General features: G+C 40.2%; 2 protein-coding genes across 11 annotated transcripts in view; one reads left to right on the top strand and one right to left on the bottom strand.

Annotated features, from left to right (window-relative positions):
* Window positions 1-11,379, top strand: part of LOC116356177 (interphotoreceptor matrix proteoglycan 2-like) — a 36,065-nt gene extending 24,686 nt beyond the window's left edge. For all 4 annotated transcript variants that reach the window (XM_031800261.1, XM_031800260.1, XM_031800259.1 and 1 more), the window contains 4 exons: window positions 1,691-1,910; window positions 2,442-2,652; window positions 9,511-9,588; window positions 10,245-11,379. In XM_031800261.1, the coding sequence (XP_031656121.1) occupies window positions 1,691-1,910; window positions 2,442-2,652; window positions 9,511-9,571 (492 nt within the window). In that variant the 3' untranslated portion in view covers window positions 9,572-9,588; window positions 10,245-11,379. The remainder of the gene's footprint in view (window positions 1-1,690; window positions 1,911-2,441; window positions 2,653-9,510; window positions 9,589-10,244) is intronic.
* Window positions 10,932-14,331, bottom strand: part of myo6a (myosin VIa) — an 86,900-nt gene continuing 83,500 nt past the window's right edge. For all 7 annotated transcript variants that reach the window (XM_031800262.1, XM_031800265.1, XM_031800266.1 and 4 more), the window contains 2 exons: window positions 13,259-13,477; window positions 10,932-13,134 (listed from right to left, as the gene is read on the bottom strand). In XM_031800262.1, coding sequence (XP_031656122.1) covers window positions 12,935-13,134; window positions 13,259-13,477 — 419 coding nt within the window. In that variant the 3' untranslated portion in view covers window positions 10,932-12,934. The remainder of the gene's footprint in view (window positions 13,135-13,258; window positions 13,478-14,331) is intronic.

Below are 14,331 nucleotides of genomic sequence, written 5' to 3'. Positions count from 1 at the left end.
ATCTTTAATGAGGAAATGGTGACGATACATGAAATAACTAATAAATACAAAAACAACAAACGGAACGTGAAACCTAATTACAGCCTATCTGGTGAAACTATACAGAGACAGGAACAATCACCCACGAAAGACAAAGCGAACTCAGGCTACCTAAATACGGTTCCCAATCAGAGGCAACGAGAAGCACCTGACTGCTGATTGAGAACCGCCTCAGGCAGCCAAGCCTATACAACACCCCTAATCAGCCGCGATCCCAAATACTACAAACCCCAATACGAAACACAACACACAAACCCATGTCACACCCTGGCCTGAACAAATAATTAAAGAAAACACAAAATACTAAGACCAAGGCGTGACAGCAGTGACTCAGCTTACAGTTAAATACGTTGTAGAAGATGAGGGCTGCCATGTTGACAACCGAGCACGTAGACACTGGTCTGGTTCCTTTTGACGTGACAAGATGTGGGAGAGAGAGAAGGAGAGAGAGAGGGAGATGAAATATTTCATATGTCAAACCAATTTTTGTTGTTGCTGTCATTAACCCCATAGCTTCATCACTAAAAGCGTGCTGGTAACCCCTCAGCCTCTCCACATGTACAGACTCCAATTGAATAGTTTGTTTGGGCTAATTTCAGGCTTAAAAAATAACGCTATTTGTAAATTGAAGGGCCAGACTCTCTGAGAAGTTAATGGATTTGAAATGGACGGCTCATTGTAAACATATGCACGTTCTGTATGTGGATAAATGAATGATAGAGCCATTATGACCAGCTGCGTCATAATAACATGATACTTCAACACCAAATGCTCCATAGAGCCTGATCTGATCTATTCTATACTGCACCCGTAGAGCCTTAACTAGGCAACCTTTAAGGTGTTTCAACTCTTGAGGATATGTATTTTCGAAAGATATGGCACTTCACTCACAATTTGTGCATAATTAACATATAATTGCAGAGTGGGTCATGCTCTCTGTTTGTCTAAAATGGTAGCTTTGAATCCCTTTGACAAAACCAAGAAGTGAGAAAAACTATAAGGAAGATTGCTGTGCTGACAACAAAAGTCTGATGAACTGCCAAGCTCCGAGATCTCAACCAGCATCAAAGCTGTCCTAAGTTTTCCTCCAAAGATCAAAAACGATTCAATGTGCTGCCTGCCAGTAACGGTTCTACATTCAATATTTCCAATTGAAAGAAATCACTGAAGGCAAAGTTTCCCCCCCCCCCCGGACTTGTCTGATCTATGCTCAGGAGCTGAGGAATTACATCCTTTTAAATGGTTTATTCAACTCAGAGGGAAGGTGCTGGCTTAGACCTGGCTTAGACTTGGTTAGACCTGGCTTAGACCTGTTTAGACCTCAGACCTGGTATTATCACTTCATGGCTTGGAATAATGGGACACTGCCACACCGGTCACAAGTAGAGGATTTTAGTAAAAGGGCTTTGTTACACTTCAATGGTGTATAAAAACATGGGGAGTAGCGGGTAGAACTCTTTGAACTACCACATGGTTATTACGGACAGTGATTAAATGTCACTGTTATGAGAAAGTCGTTCAAGTCAGTGAAGGCCAATAATCTCTTTCTATGCCTAAGAGAAAAAAGTTAAACACATTTAAATGTCAATTGAAAATAATTTGTCCTCAACGCTTTAGTCACTTGTGGCTTTTCTCTTCTGTTTCTGTTCAGCTGCTGCCTTACCTGCAGTCCAATCTAACAGGATTCAAGAAGCTAGAGATTCTTAACTTCAGGAATGGCAGCATTGTGGTCAACAGCAAGATGAAGTTCACCAAGTCAGTGCCATACAACGTGACCCAGGCCGTCCACTGTGTCCTGGAAGACTTCTGCAACGCTGCAGCCATGAGACTCAACATTGAGATTGACAGTCACTCTCTGGACATAGAGCCTGGTACGAGACGAGGCCCGGGGTTGTGTCCCAAATGGCACCCTATTCCATATATAGTGCACTACTTTTGCCCATAGGCAGGGTCCATAGGTAGGGCCCTGGTCAAAAGTAGTGCGATGCATAGGAATAGTGTGCCATTTCAGACTCAGACCATGTTTCACTGCAGTTGCACTCATTTCAAGATGTTTACAGAACAGAACAAATATACTGTAGTAACAGTCTAATGAATGAGAACATTTTGCATGGAGACTTTTACAGCTTGAAAGAGTAAAGCACTTTTATCGTAGACTATAGATTGTCGAGAATGTAAAATCTATCGAATGCAATGGGCCATCATTGCTAGACTTTTCAATAACTAAAGTGCTAAACCTTCAAATTAAATTCAGACAAAAACAGAGGGAAAACCTCATTAAAATCGAACACTTTTGACTACCTCCCTGAGAAAAAAAAGGGGAGAAGACAGCGTGACAGCTACTTTGGTATTTCATGGAAACTGATCCTACCATTTCCCCCTTCCTCATTCTTTTTGAACAGCTGATCAAGCAGATCCCTGTAAGTTCTTGGCGTGCAACGACTTCTCTCACTGTGTGGTGAATCGGTGGTCACGGGAGGCCGAATGTCTCTGTGACCCGGGGTACATAGCTATGGACGGCCTGCCCTGTCAGAGTATCTGTGTCCTGCAGCCTGACTACTGCCAGAACGGGGGCCGTTGTGAGATAGTACCAAGGCATGGAGCCACTTGCAGGTACCTTAGAATACTTCAACTATCTGAACATATAGGATGCATTGCAGTAGGTTTCTATTCGTGTACCAAGATTTGTATTAAACCATACATTTTTACTGCTACCTAATATTCATAATATCCATTGTCATCACTTGTTTCTCTCACCTGTTACGTTGTTCTACTTGTTTATGTTGTTTACTTAAAGTGTTGCGAGGGAAGCAACACAACGTGACAATGTAATACCACAGTCAACACTACACATACTCTTCATGAACTGTATATTATGTGCTCTAACCAAGTGTCTTTCACCGCTTTTAGATGCCCAATAGGTAAAGTCTGGTACTTTAACGGGGAGCGCTGCACTGAGCTGGTGGCTGTGCCAGTAGACCCCTTCCTTTTCATAAGCTGCTTTGTGGGCTTCCTGTCCTTTGTTTATGCCGTGATAGCTCTCATGTCATTCATGTACACACAATGTAGACGAACCAGAGAGTCAGTGACTTTGGCGTGAGCAAAAGTATTTTCTTCACTGTGTGGATTTGTATGGTACATGTACTTAGCTGTACTATATGTATTCTTACTTCTACACTTGCGCTATATATATATATATATATATATATATATATATATATATATACACACACACATACATACATATACACTCTAGTTAGAGGTAACATAAATTTAGCTTTGAGAGCAGCACTGGTACTGTAGTCTTAATACTAGTGGACTTCAGTGACGTTATCTTGACGCTATAAGCTCACAGTCGCAGACATCCAGACAGTATCATGCTGACACTGGAACGTACAGAAAACATTTCTGTATAATCATTTTTTCCCTTAATATAATTTTGTTTAGACCCGATTAAACATACTCACCTTCTGAAAAAAAAGGTTTTATTTTGGGGGATTAAATCTTTAAAGTCACCACCACTCAAATCTTGGATCTTATTTAACATACACATACAAAGCTAATCATTATGCCTTTACTGGTATATGCTTAAAGATGTATTTCTGTATGGGGGCAACTTTTTAATGTTTATTCTTCAGTAAAGCCCATATGACAAGAATCAGAAACGTCCAAATATCCTTCACTAACTATGCTACCACTTAACTAATCCCTTGACACAGTATATGTAAAAACAGCGATAAAGTACTTACAGTGACAAAGTCGTGTTCAAGCAAAGGTTAAAGTGTCAGTGGCTTTAGTTCCCCCTCTGATCCAGTTAGTTCCATGTGAGAGCAGCTTTTCTGCTTGTCTGGGGATTTGAGGGCTTCAACCCTACAAGGAACCAGTCAACCCACCCACACAGACCTAGATTTTCCATCTCCCATTAACACAGTGTACATCCAAAATGGCAACCTATTCCGTATATAGTACTAATCTAGCTCCTAGACCAGACAGCACCACAAACAGTCAACAATATCAAGTCTTAGAACATGTAAAAGGTTAATACGTTATTTAGCTTTCCTGTAATCTTATTGTAATCTTATTGTAACTGGTTTAAGATTTCTCCGGTCAAGGATAAAGAGCAATTTTGTCTCAGCAAATCCATTCTATGAAACAATTTTATTTCGAAATTTTGAATTTCTTGAGATGCAGCAGCTCGTTTTCAAGGGTGTACCCCCCAAAAAAGGGAACACTTTACTTGACACCTAGCATCATAACAGTCATAACGGCTGACATAACCTGTCATATGATCATGACACATATTTAGACCTGTTGTGACATATAGTACAAGTCGAATGTTTGGACACAACTACTCATTCAAGGGTGTTTATTTATTTTAACGATTTTCTACCTTGTAGAATAATAGTGAAGACATCAAAACTATGAAATGACACATATGGAATCATGTAGTAACCAAAAAAGTGTTAAACAAAATCAAAATCAATTTTAAATTTGAGAATCTTCAAAGTAGCCACCCTTTGCCTTAATGACAGCTTTGCACACTCTTGGCATTCTCGCAACCAGCTTCATGAGCAATGCTTTTCCAACTGTCTTGATGGAGTTCCCACATACGCTGAGAAATTGTTGGCTGCTTTTCCTTTACATTGCGGTCCATCTCATCCCAAACGGGTTGCGGTCGGGTGATTGTGGAGGCCAGGTCATCTGACACAGCACTCCATCACTCTTCTCCTTCGTCAAATAGCCCTTACACAGGCTGGAGGTGCATTTTGGGTTGTCTTGTCTTGTTGAAAAACAAAATGATAGTCCCACTAAGCCCTAACCAGATTGGATGGCGTGGTATATCGCTGCAGAATGCTGTGGTAGCCATGCTGGTTAAGTGTGCCTTGAAATCTAAATAAATCACTGACAGTGTCACCAGCAAAGCACCCCCACACCATCACACCTCCTCCATGGCTTCACGGTAGGAACCACAAATGCGGAGATCATCCGTTCACCTACTCTGTGTCTCACAAAGACACGGTGGTTGGAACCAAAAATCTCAAATTTGGACACATAAGACCAAAAGAACAGATTTACACCAGTCTAATGTTCATTGCTCGTGTTTCTCAGCCCAAGAAAATCTCTTCCTCTTATTGATGTCCTTTAGAAGTGGTTTCTTTGCAGCAATTCGACCACAAAGGCCTGATTCAGTCTCCTCTCAACAGTTGATGTTGATGGGTCTGTTACTTGAACTAATTTATTTGGGCTGCCATTTGAGGCTGATAACTCTAATGAACTTATCCTCTGCAGAAAAGGTAACTCTGGGTCTTCCTTTCCTGTGGCGGTCCTCATGAGAGCCAGTTTCATCATAGCGATTTATGTTTTTTTGAGACTGCACTTGAAGAAACTTTCACAGTTGACTGACCATGATAATGATGGACTGTTGTTTCCCTTTGTTTATTTGAGCTGTTCTTGCCCTAATATGGACTATCTTCTGTACAGCTCCCCCTCCCTTGTCACAACACAACTGATTGGCTCAAACGCATTAAACTTTTACAAGGCACACCTGTTAATTGATATGCATTCCAGGTGATTTCTCATGAAGCTGGTTGAGAGAATGCCAAGATGTGTAGAAATGCTGTCAAGGCAAAGGGTGGCTACTTTGAAGAATCTCAAATATAAAATATATTTAGATTTGTTTAACAAATGTTTTTACTACACAATTCCATATTTATTCATTTTGATGTCTTCACTATTATTCCACAATGTAGAAAACAGTAAAATAAAAATGTTTTCACTGGAATGAGTAGATGTGACCAAACTTTTGACTGGTACTATATATTGTGTTATTTTATGGCTGATTATGACAACATAAGAGTGCCCAAAGAAAACCTACCACTACAAAGCAAAAACATTTTATTACACCATAGCCTACTTGTCCACAATATTTTTTATATATATCATTTTCTGAAATTGACCATATTAAGTAATCATTGTAATTGCACACACATTAATGTCAGAGATGCACCTACCCCAATGCTCTGTTGCTGATGACTGAGATGAATATGAAATCATATTGCAGGAGCAGGACAACACACCCTCTTTTATGATTATGATGGTCATAATGCTTCAAGAGTGTCATGAAGTGCATTTTTCTCAGTCTAAGTGACACAGGATGGCTATAATGCTTCCTGACAGTGCCATAAAGGTCATTTTCTTAATCCAAGTAAAGTGACAGGATGGTCATTATGCGTCATGACAATGTCATAAAGTGTATTTTCTACTTGGTATTTAAAATATGAAAAAAAAACATGACTTTAAAGAACTCATTACAGCTACAAAAAATGAGTTAAACTTTCAAATGAAAGGAAACTTTTTGGCAGGAAAAAAAGCATTTGAATAAAATGTGGGTTTTGAAACTTATGTAGGTGTCATAACCAGCCATAAAATAACGCAATATCACAATGTCTAAATATATGGGCCATGACAGTGTTAAGACAAGTTGTCAGCTGTTATGTCATTATGACATGGTTATGACCATGTCATAATGTGTTATGATGCTAGATGTCAAGTATAGTGTTACCCTACAACTAATAAAAACTACTGCTACAACTACGAATAAAACAATACTCATTACCTATAATATACAGTTGAAGTCATAAGTTTACATACACTTAGGTTGGCTTCATTAAAACTCGCTTTTCAACCACTCCATACATTTCTTGTTAACAAACTAGTTTTGGCAAGTTGGTTAGGACTTCTACTTTGTGCATGACAATCATTTTGCCAACAATGGTTTACAGACAGATTATTTCACTTTATCACAATTCCAGTGGGTCAGAAGTTTACATGCACTGTTGACTGCCTTTAAACAGCTTGGAAAATTCCAGAAAATGTGTCATGGCCTTAGAAGCTTCTGATAGGCTAATTTACATAATTTGAGTCAATTGGAGGTGTACCTGTGGATGAATTTCAAGGCCTACCTTCAAACTCGGTGCCTCTTTGCTTGACATCATGGGAAAATCAAAAGAATTCAGCCAAGACATCAGAATTGATTTGTAGACCACAAGTCTGGTTCATCCTTGGGAGTAATTTCCAAATGCCTAAATGTACCACGTTCATCTGTACAAACACCATGGGACCACGCAGCAGTCATACCGCTCAGGAAGGAGACTCGTTGTCTCCTAGAGGTGAACGTACTTGTGTGTGAAAAGTGCAAATCAAACCCAGAACAACCGCAAAAGGACCTTGTGAAGATGCTGGAGGAAAATGGTACAAAAGTATCTATATCCACAGTAAAATGAGTCCTATATCGACATAACCTGGAAGGCTGCTCAGCAAGGAAGAAGCCACTACTCCAAAACCGCCATAAAAAAGCCAAACTACGGTTTGCAACTGCACATGGGGACAAAGATCATACTTTTTGGCCATAATGACCCTCGTTATTGTTTGGAGGAAAAAGGAAGAGGCTTGCAAGCCAAAGAACATCATCCCAACCGTGAAGCACAGGGGTGCAGCATTATGTTGTGGGGGTGCTTTGCTGCAGGAGGGACTGGTGCACTTCACAAAATAGATGGCTTTATGAGGAAGGAAAATTATGTGGATATATTGAAGCAACATGTCAAGACATCAATCAGGAATTTAAAGCTTGGTCGCAAATGGGTCTTCCAAATGGACAATGACCCCAAGCATACTTCCAAAGTCAAGGTATTGGAGTGGCCATCACAAAGCCCTGACCTCCACCCTATAGAAGATTTGTGGGCAGAACTGAAAAAGCGTGTGTGAGCAAGGAGGCCTACAAACCTGACTCAGTTACACCAGCTCTGTCAGGAGGAATGGGCCAAAATTCACCCAACTTGTTGTGGGAAGCTTGTGGAAGGCTACCTGAAACGTTTGACCCTAGTTCAACTATTTAAAGGCAATGCTACCAAATACTAATTAGGTGTATGTAAACTTATCACCCACTGGGAATGTGATGAAAGACATACAAGTTGAAATATTCACTCTACTATTATCCTGACATTTCACAATCTTAAAATATAGTGGTGATCTTGACCTAAAACAGGGAATTTTTACTAGGATTAAATGTCAGGAATTGTGAAAAACTAAGTTTAAATGTATTTGGCTAAGGTATATGTAAACTTTCGACTTCAACAGTATACATATTTACAAATATCTTCATGGAGATGTTTCTATTAGTTAAAAACTAACGGTTAACATTTGAAAAAGAGCTTTCTTAAATTCACTCATTTTAATGCCTTGCTTTCTATAGGTAAATTATTCCAGTCATTTGGGCCTTTGTATCTGGAAGATCTTACTCCAACCTCGTGATGTACCCTTGGAATGTGGAATTGCTGCTGTTGTCGAAAGGAGTAGTGCGAGTCTTGTGAAGTTAGGTGTTCCTTAATATATACAAGGAAATGTAAGTTGATACACTTAAAAAAGAAATTGGTACCAATGCAGTCATCTCCTGTTTGGGAGTAACAGCCAATTTAGTTATTCATTGTGCAATGTGTCTTATAACGGCATCCAAGAATGAATTCGCAAAGATTGTTATAAATGACATCTAATTCGTAAAGTAAGGTCTTGGTTGTGTTTTGATAGTCTCCATAGTAACCCAACTGCTGCTTCCTATCCTAGACTAAGGTCTTTCTAATGGATACAATTAAACAATTCTTACAGTAGATCTGTATAGTAACCCAACTGCCTGATGTGGAGTTTATTCTTTGCCATGTACTCAACAGCATATAGGACTTTGTTTGATTTAAAACCAGTGTTAATATCATCTTAGAGTGTTGCTTGGATCTGCAAAATATTTTAACCTGATGTATAGGGAGCTCTGTAATAGCATATATGTATTCTGACAAATGAGGCAATTCAATTATGAATACTGAAGTTGTGATTTGTGTCTTATGAAAACAGACACGCATGGAACCAGTTTCAATTTTTGTTGTGAAACCAAAATGTTTATTCTATTAAGATAGAATAATGAAATAAATCAAATGCTTTTTAATTTATTTTTAAATGGCACCAGTTAGTTTGCCTTGGTCAGATGAAAAAGGTACATCATCAGTATGTTTCACTAATGCTGTAGTTGTAGAATGGTTGGGTCTAAAGCCAGATTGAAATTAAATGTATCTAGTACTGATACATTATGGAATGTATTAAATTTCTCAAAGACGTTTGCTATTATTGAACAGCAATTTAGGCCTACAATCAGGATATATTTGAAAATGATTGGTCTATAAGCAACGTGAAGGTAAAGTACTTTGTTTTCGCCATGAGGATACTGCACCATATTTAACTTGGTGTCCTTCCATCTCGCAGGTCTTTATAATGTACACTAGAAGCTCCTGACTAATACATCTTCTTTACAGAAAAACCTCGTTGCGCTTCACCCCATGTGACTTTGCCCCTTGGGATAATGTTTTTATTTTTTGCTGCTTCCTTTGCTCGTTTTGTCTCAATATCAGCCCTCTTATTATTTTGTAGATACCCAGAAAACTACACGTCTTCCAGGCCTGACAAATTCAGAACATCGAGTGTTGAATGACAACCCTCCGTATTGAGGTAAGGACTTGTTAGGTCATTTGTTCTCTCTGGACAACTTTTTGACTTTCATTTGACCTCCGTTTCTGACCCAGACAGAGAATGCCAAGGTATCAAATTACATTATCGCAACAAGAAAGGCGAATCAAACCATGACATAATTATTATTCAAACTGTTCCATTATATTTTGATAGTTTACGGGTGGATCTCAAATGGATTTAGAGCGGAGTGCATTTCTACACGACAGTAAGCCGGACAGACAAACACTTCACACAGACAAACTAAACCTACCAAAGGGAAGGCTTATCCCATGTTATTCACCTCTTGATGGAGGAGAGGCGGATTGTCAAGCCTGTTTATGAGCAGAAGCCGTTGTTGCTTTCGGAATGTAGGCTTTGTCGGTAGTCTGGCTTTGTGATTAGTCTGGCCTTCTTTGATCCTCTTTCCGGGTCAGTGTTAGTTGTTGAGGAACAGGGTCAAATTTAATTAAGAGTTAAATGAAAGGAAACGGAATGCAGAATTGAGTTTGTCTAACTTTCATTCAAAAGATAATAGAATTCAAAGCATCAGACTTGGGTTTATACAGTATCCCAGTTAGATTAATGATATACATTTTAGCTTGCACTGTACACAGTCTTTGTGAAAGGTAACTGGAATCTGTGTCTCTCTTTTTTAGACTTGGCAACTGCAGAAGAGACACAGGAATGTTAATAAACGATAGCTAATCGCAGATGCAGATCACAGACAATGTTGTGATTGCAGAAAGACATTGACCTGTTGGCTACTGATGGACAGACAGGCACTCAGCCAGACAACCCCTTCATTTGACCTTTCCAAAGCCTGTGTTTCACCAGAAAGGATACTCCCATTTTTCTGTCAAACAGACATTCAGGCGAACTCTGGACAGCCGTACTCGGTCATTGTCATCAGTGAACAAATGACTCGGGAACGACAGATGAATGTCAAACGGATGTGATCATTTTGCTATGGCATCCCAGGACAGCTAACTGCTTTTATACATATGTGCTGACATTTATTTTAGTAGTGAAAGTGTTAATGTAAAATGCCAGATGAAAAGTTACAAGAAATGTTTTCCTCATAATGAGGTACTTATGTTGCAACGTTGTATAGTGAATAACACGTACTGTACACCTGTGTGGGTGATGTTAATTATACATCTGTCTCTGTAATAATGTAATGGTGTTTCCTCAGTGTTGTAAAACTACTGTTCTGTACACGTCCGGGGAAATGAATTGCTCACCATCTTCAATAGGGCTTTTTTAAAAACTATTTCCTCACAGAACTCTATTTGTGTTGCTGTAGCATTGAGTAACAGAACATAAAACACGAGGAGCAATATCAATTGAGTGAAAGAATGCGTTTATTTCAACAGTTAGAGATCAGCATTAGAAAAAGTGACAGTGAAAAGGCAGTATTTGAGGAATGATTGTAACGCGTGGAGAGACACACAGAGCATATCGAAGCCAGTCAGTAATTGGTTGTACATTACAAGAGATATTCCAGGAGACCACACAGTACGTACAGTAGTATACTCTGGTGTTCAAGTCATAAATAAATACTTAGATCTAAACTGAAGACATGCCTCAGACACGCGCATGAGTGGATAGATCTCATGCATTCAAACAACCACGACGTCGCCTTTTCGCTTGTGCAGAGCGTCAAAAGGGAATGAGAAGAAGTGCTAGAAAACAAACCCCAGACTAACAATCAGCCTTACCTGAAGAGAGTAGTTCTAGTCTCACAAGAGATTGTCTCTAAAACACACAGTACTGTACATGACAAAGGCTGTCCTTCTCCTTGTAGCTTTGTTGAGGAATTATTGCTTCATTTTAAAGTAGTTATTTTTTTTTCAAGAAACATGAGTCATGTGCCCAAACCCCTTTGATTTTAGAGTAGAAAGATTTCTTTTGAAAATAAATGTGTACATTCCTGTAGAAACATTACTCTCTTTGTATCATAAAATATCCTGTACGTAAGTGTCTATTGAAATATGAGATGATATATCCAAGGAGAGGGAAGACTAGCTGAATACTGTATCTGAGCTTGAGGTCTTCTTGACCCCTCCTACTTCATTTCTCCATTCAGTTCTGCTCCCATACACACATTTGGTCCAACAGTATGACTTGAATGCTATTTGAAATCCTAGAGTATCTCAAGATTTGTATGGTTCACTTCTGGTAATCCACATCATAAATTAAATTTGATTAGCACATTATTTTTCTTCTTAAGACAATATTTGGAATATCAGCCTTGTGTGGACAACATAAAACAATGCATTTAAATTTCAACCATGTGGCTTTAGGAATGAATGGTTGGGGAATGTGAAAATGAAAACATCTTTCTTTAGCTTTCTTTCGTTCTCTCATTAGCATACCTAAATCACACATAAACAAAAAGTAAAGACTGAAGGAACAAAATCGACTCAATTACATTCTGTCTGAAAGTCAGAGGTAAAAAAAAAGAAAGAAGTTTACAGTATTATCAAATATAATCATTTGAAATAAATGTGAATTTATGTGCAAGTTACTGAAAATAATCCTTAGAAGAACCTGACGCTCAAGTATAACTGCTTCACATGAGAGATCATCATCACCCCGCCGCCACCACCACCCCCAGAATGCGTTGAAGCCCATTTCCACCCATGGATCAAACATCTCTTTTGTGCAAGTATTGTCCTGTAATAACTACATGAACAGAAAGTATTGGTTTACGTGAGATCAAAAAGCTGTTAAGACTGCAGAGAGAAAACGATGAGATGTCAGGTTAAACCACCAACACAGTAATAAACATCTACGATTTAATACTCTTGAAACTCTTATTTGGAGGCGCAGCTTTGAAAACAGTCCCTACTTCCTGTTAAAGTCATTTTTATTTATAAGGCCTCGTAGTTAAAGTAGCAGGAATATTAAAGAAAAACCTCACATTTGCTCAAGAAACAAAACTAGATGTAATTAGTGTCCGATTACTCTGCATAGGTTCACTGCAAATTCCTCTGCTCCCACCAACAAATAATAACCAACAAGAGAATTGAAAGCCGGCAAGAACATGAAGAAAAAAAATGGACAATGAACAAAAAGCAGTTCACTTATGACTTGAGTACCTCCAGTCAAAACATGGTACAGTATGCTTGAATGCCCGCCGTGTTCGGTACAGTAGCTAAATGCATTCTTCCCTTTGCTGTAGTGAGATAGAGGCCTGTGGTTTGGGACAGGGGATTTAGCGCCAGGGTGGAAGTTTCCCCTAGGTACAGATCTAGGATCAGCTTCCCCAATCCTAACCATTAGTGGGGAAAATGAAAAACTGACCCAGAATCAGTGACTAGGGGGGAAATTCACCCTACACCTTTTACTTGAGGAGGCTCTGCAGCATGGCTGTGGCATAGGTGGGGCGGGCCTGTCGGCTCTCGATAGCGCTCCGGAGGTACTGGATGCCCCCGCAGCGCTCCCAGATCTCCTCAAACTGCCGGGGCAGTATCTCAGCTCCCCTCTTCCTTGTCAGGCCTGTTTCCTCCAGGCTCAGTTCACACATCTCCATGTCATCTTTCCCTACAGACACACAGAGAAAACAGCAAAACAAGTTTTATGAGGCAGTAACAGTATGAAAAGAACAGACAGGCACATCCGCGCACAAAGAACCCCCCCCCCCCCCCAGGTCAGGTTGCTGACCGACCTGCCACCAGCAGAATGGGTTGCTTGTCCGGATGCAGCTCCATCTGCCTGGCGATCCAGGGCCCGTCAAAGTGGGCATACCACCAGCCCTTCTTCTTGTTCTGAGGGTCCTTGTACTGGTCCCCGGGCCTGATGAAGGGGATGCGGAAGTAGCGCTGCTGCCTGTTCATGGCCACCTCATGCTGCCTGGCTGGGATGGGCGGGGCTGGGTTCGCCTGGGCTGTTGGGGAAGGGGTTAGTTAGAGAGGCTAATGATGGCTGATTGCAATGGTAACAGAAACCAATAGGGATGGGAAGGAACAGGAACCAATAGAAATGAAAACAGGAACCAGTAGGAATGGGAAGAAACAGCAAGAACCAATAGGGAGGGGGGGGGGGGGGGGGTCACAGTATTAGCAGAGAGCAAATCAGTGACAAGCGGCATGTCAGATGTTTGTTACAGAGCCTGCTCGTATCAAAACGTAAAGAACATACATTTGCATATTCTACACAAAGTGGAGCATAAATAAATAAGGAAATACATAGGCCAAGCGATTGAAAGGGGTGGGAGGTTCTATGGCGAAAAGGACCAGGGAAAGATGGGGGGGGGGGGGGGGGGGTGCAGTAGCCTCAGTCCTGTTGACAGGCATGATACAGTACATATTTTCCTTTAGTTTAGAGCAACCTCTCCCTGACTCACTGCCACCAAACAAAACAGATCCTTTACTAAAAGGTGAGAAAGCCGAAAAGGTTGTGCCGTTAACTATGAGGATGACACTTTGCAACCAACACCATTGCGGTACAATTAACTAGAGAAACAATGGCCGCCCACTCATTCCCAACACCTTTCAGAGAGTATAATCAGTTGATTTTGTCCAGAGAAAAAGCTTAAAAAAGCTGCAACCGAGAGAGACTGACAATTTTTGGTGGGCGTTTGTTCCAATGACGTGTACACAATCTCTATGTGAATACACATCATTCCTTTTGACCATACTCCTTGTCAGACGCACTGTGAATTATTTTCGTTGCAAGGATGTCAGTCGATTTGTACGGCCAGCTACTCATTGTCTGATGCACTTCAGTGAATGAGAGGGT

The sequence above is a fragment of the Oncorhynchus kisutch genome, linkage group LG21 (genome assembly GCF_002021735.2).
Source record: "Oncorhynchus kisutch isolate 150728-3 linkage group LG21, Okis_V2, whole genome shotgun sequence".
NCBI lineage: Eukaryota > Metazoa > Chordata > Actinopteri > Salmoniformes > Salmonidae > Oncorhynchus > Oncorhynchus kisutch.
The sequence above is the reverse complement of the archived record's forward strand: the minus strand, read 5'-3'. Positions and strand labels throughout refer to the sequence as shown.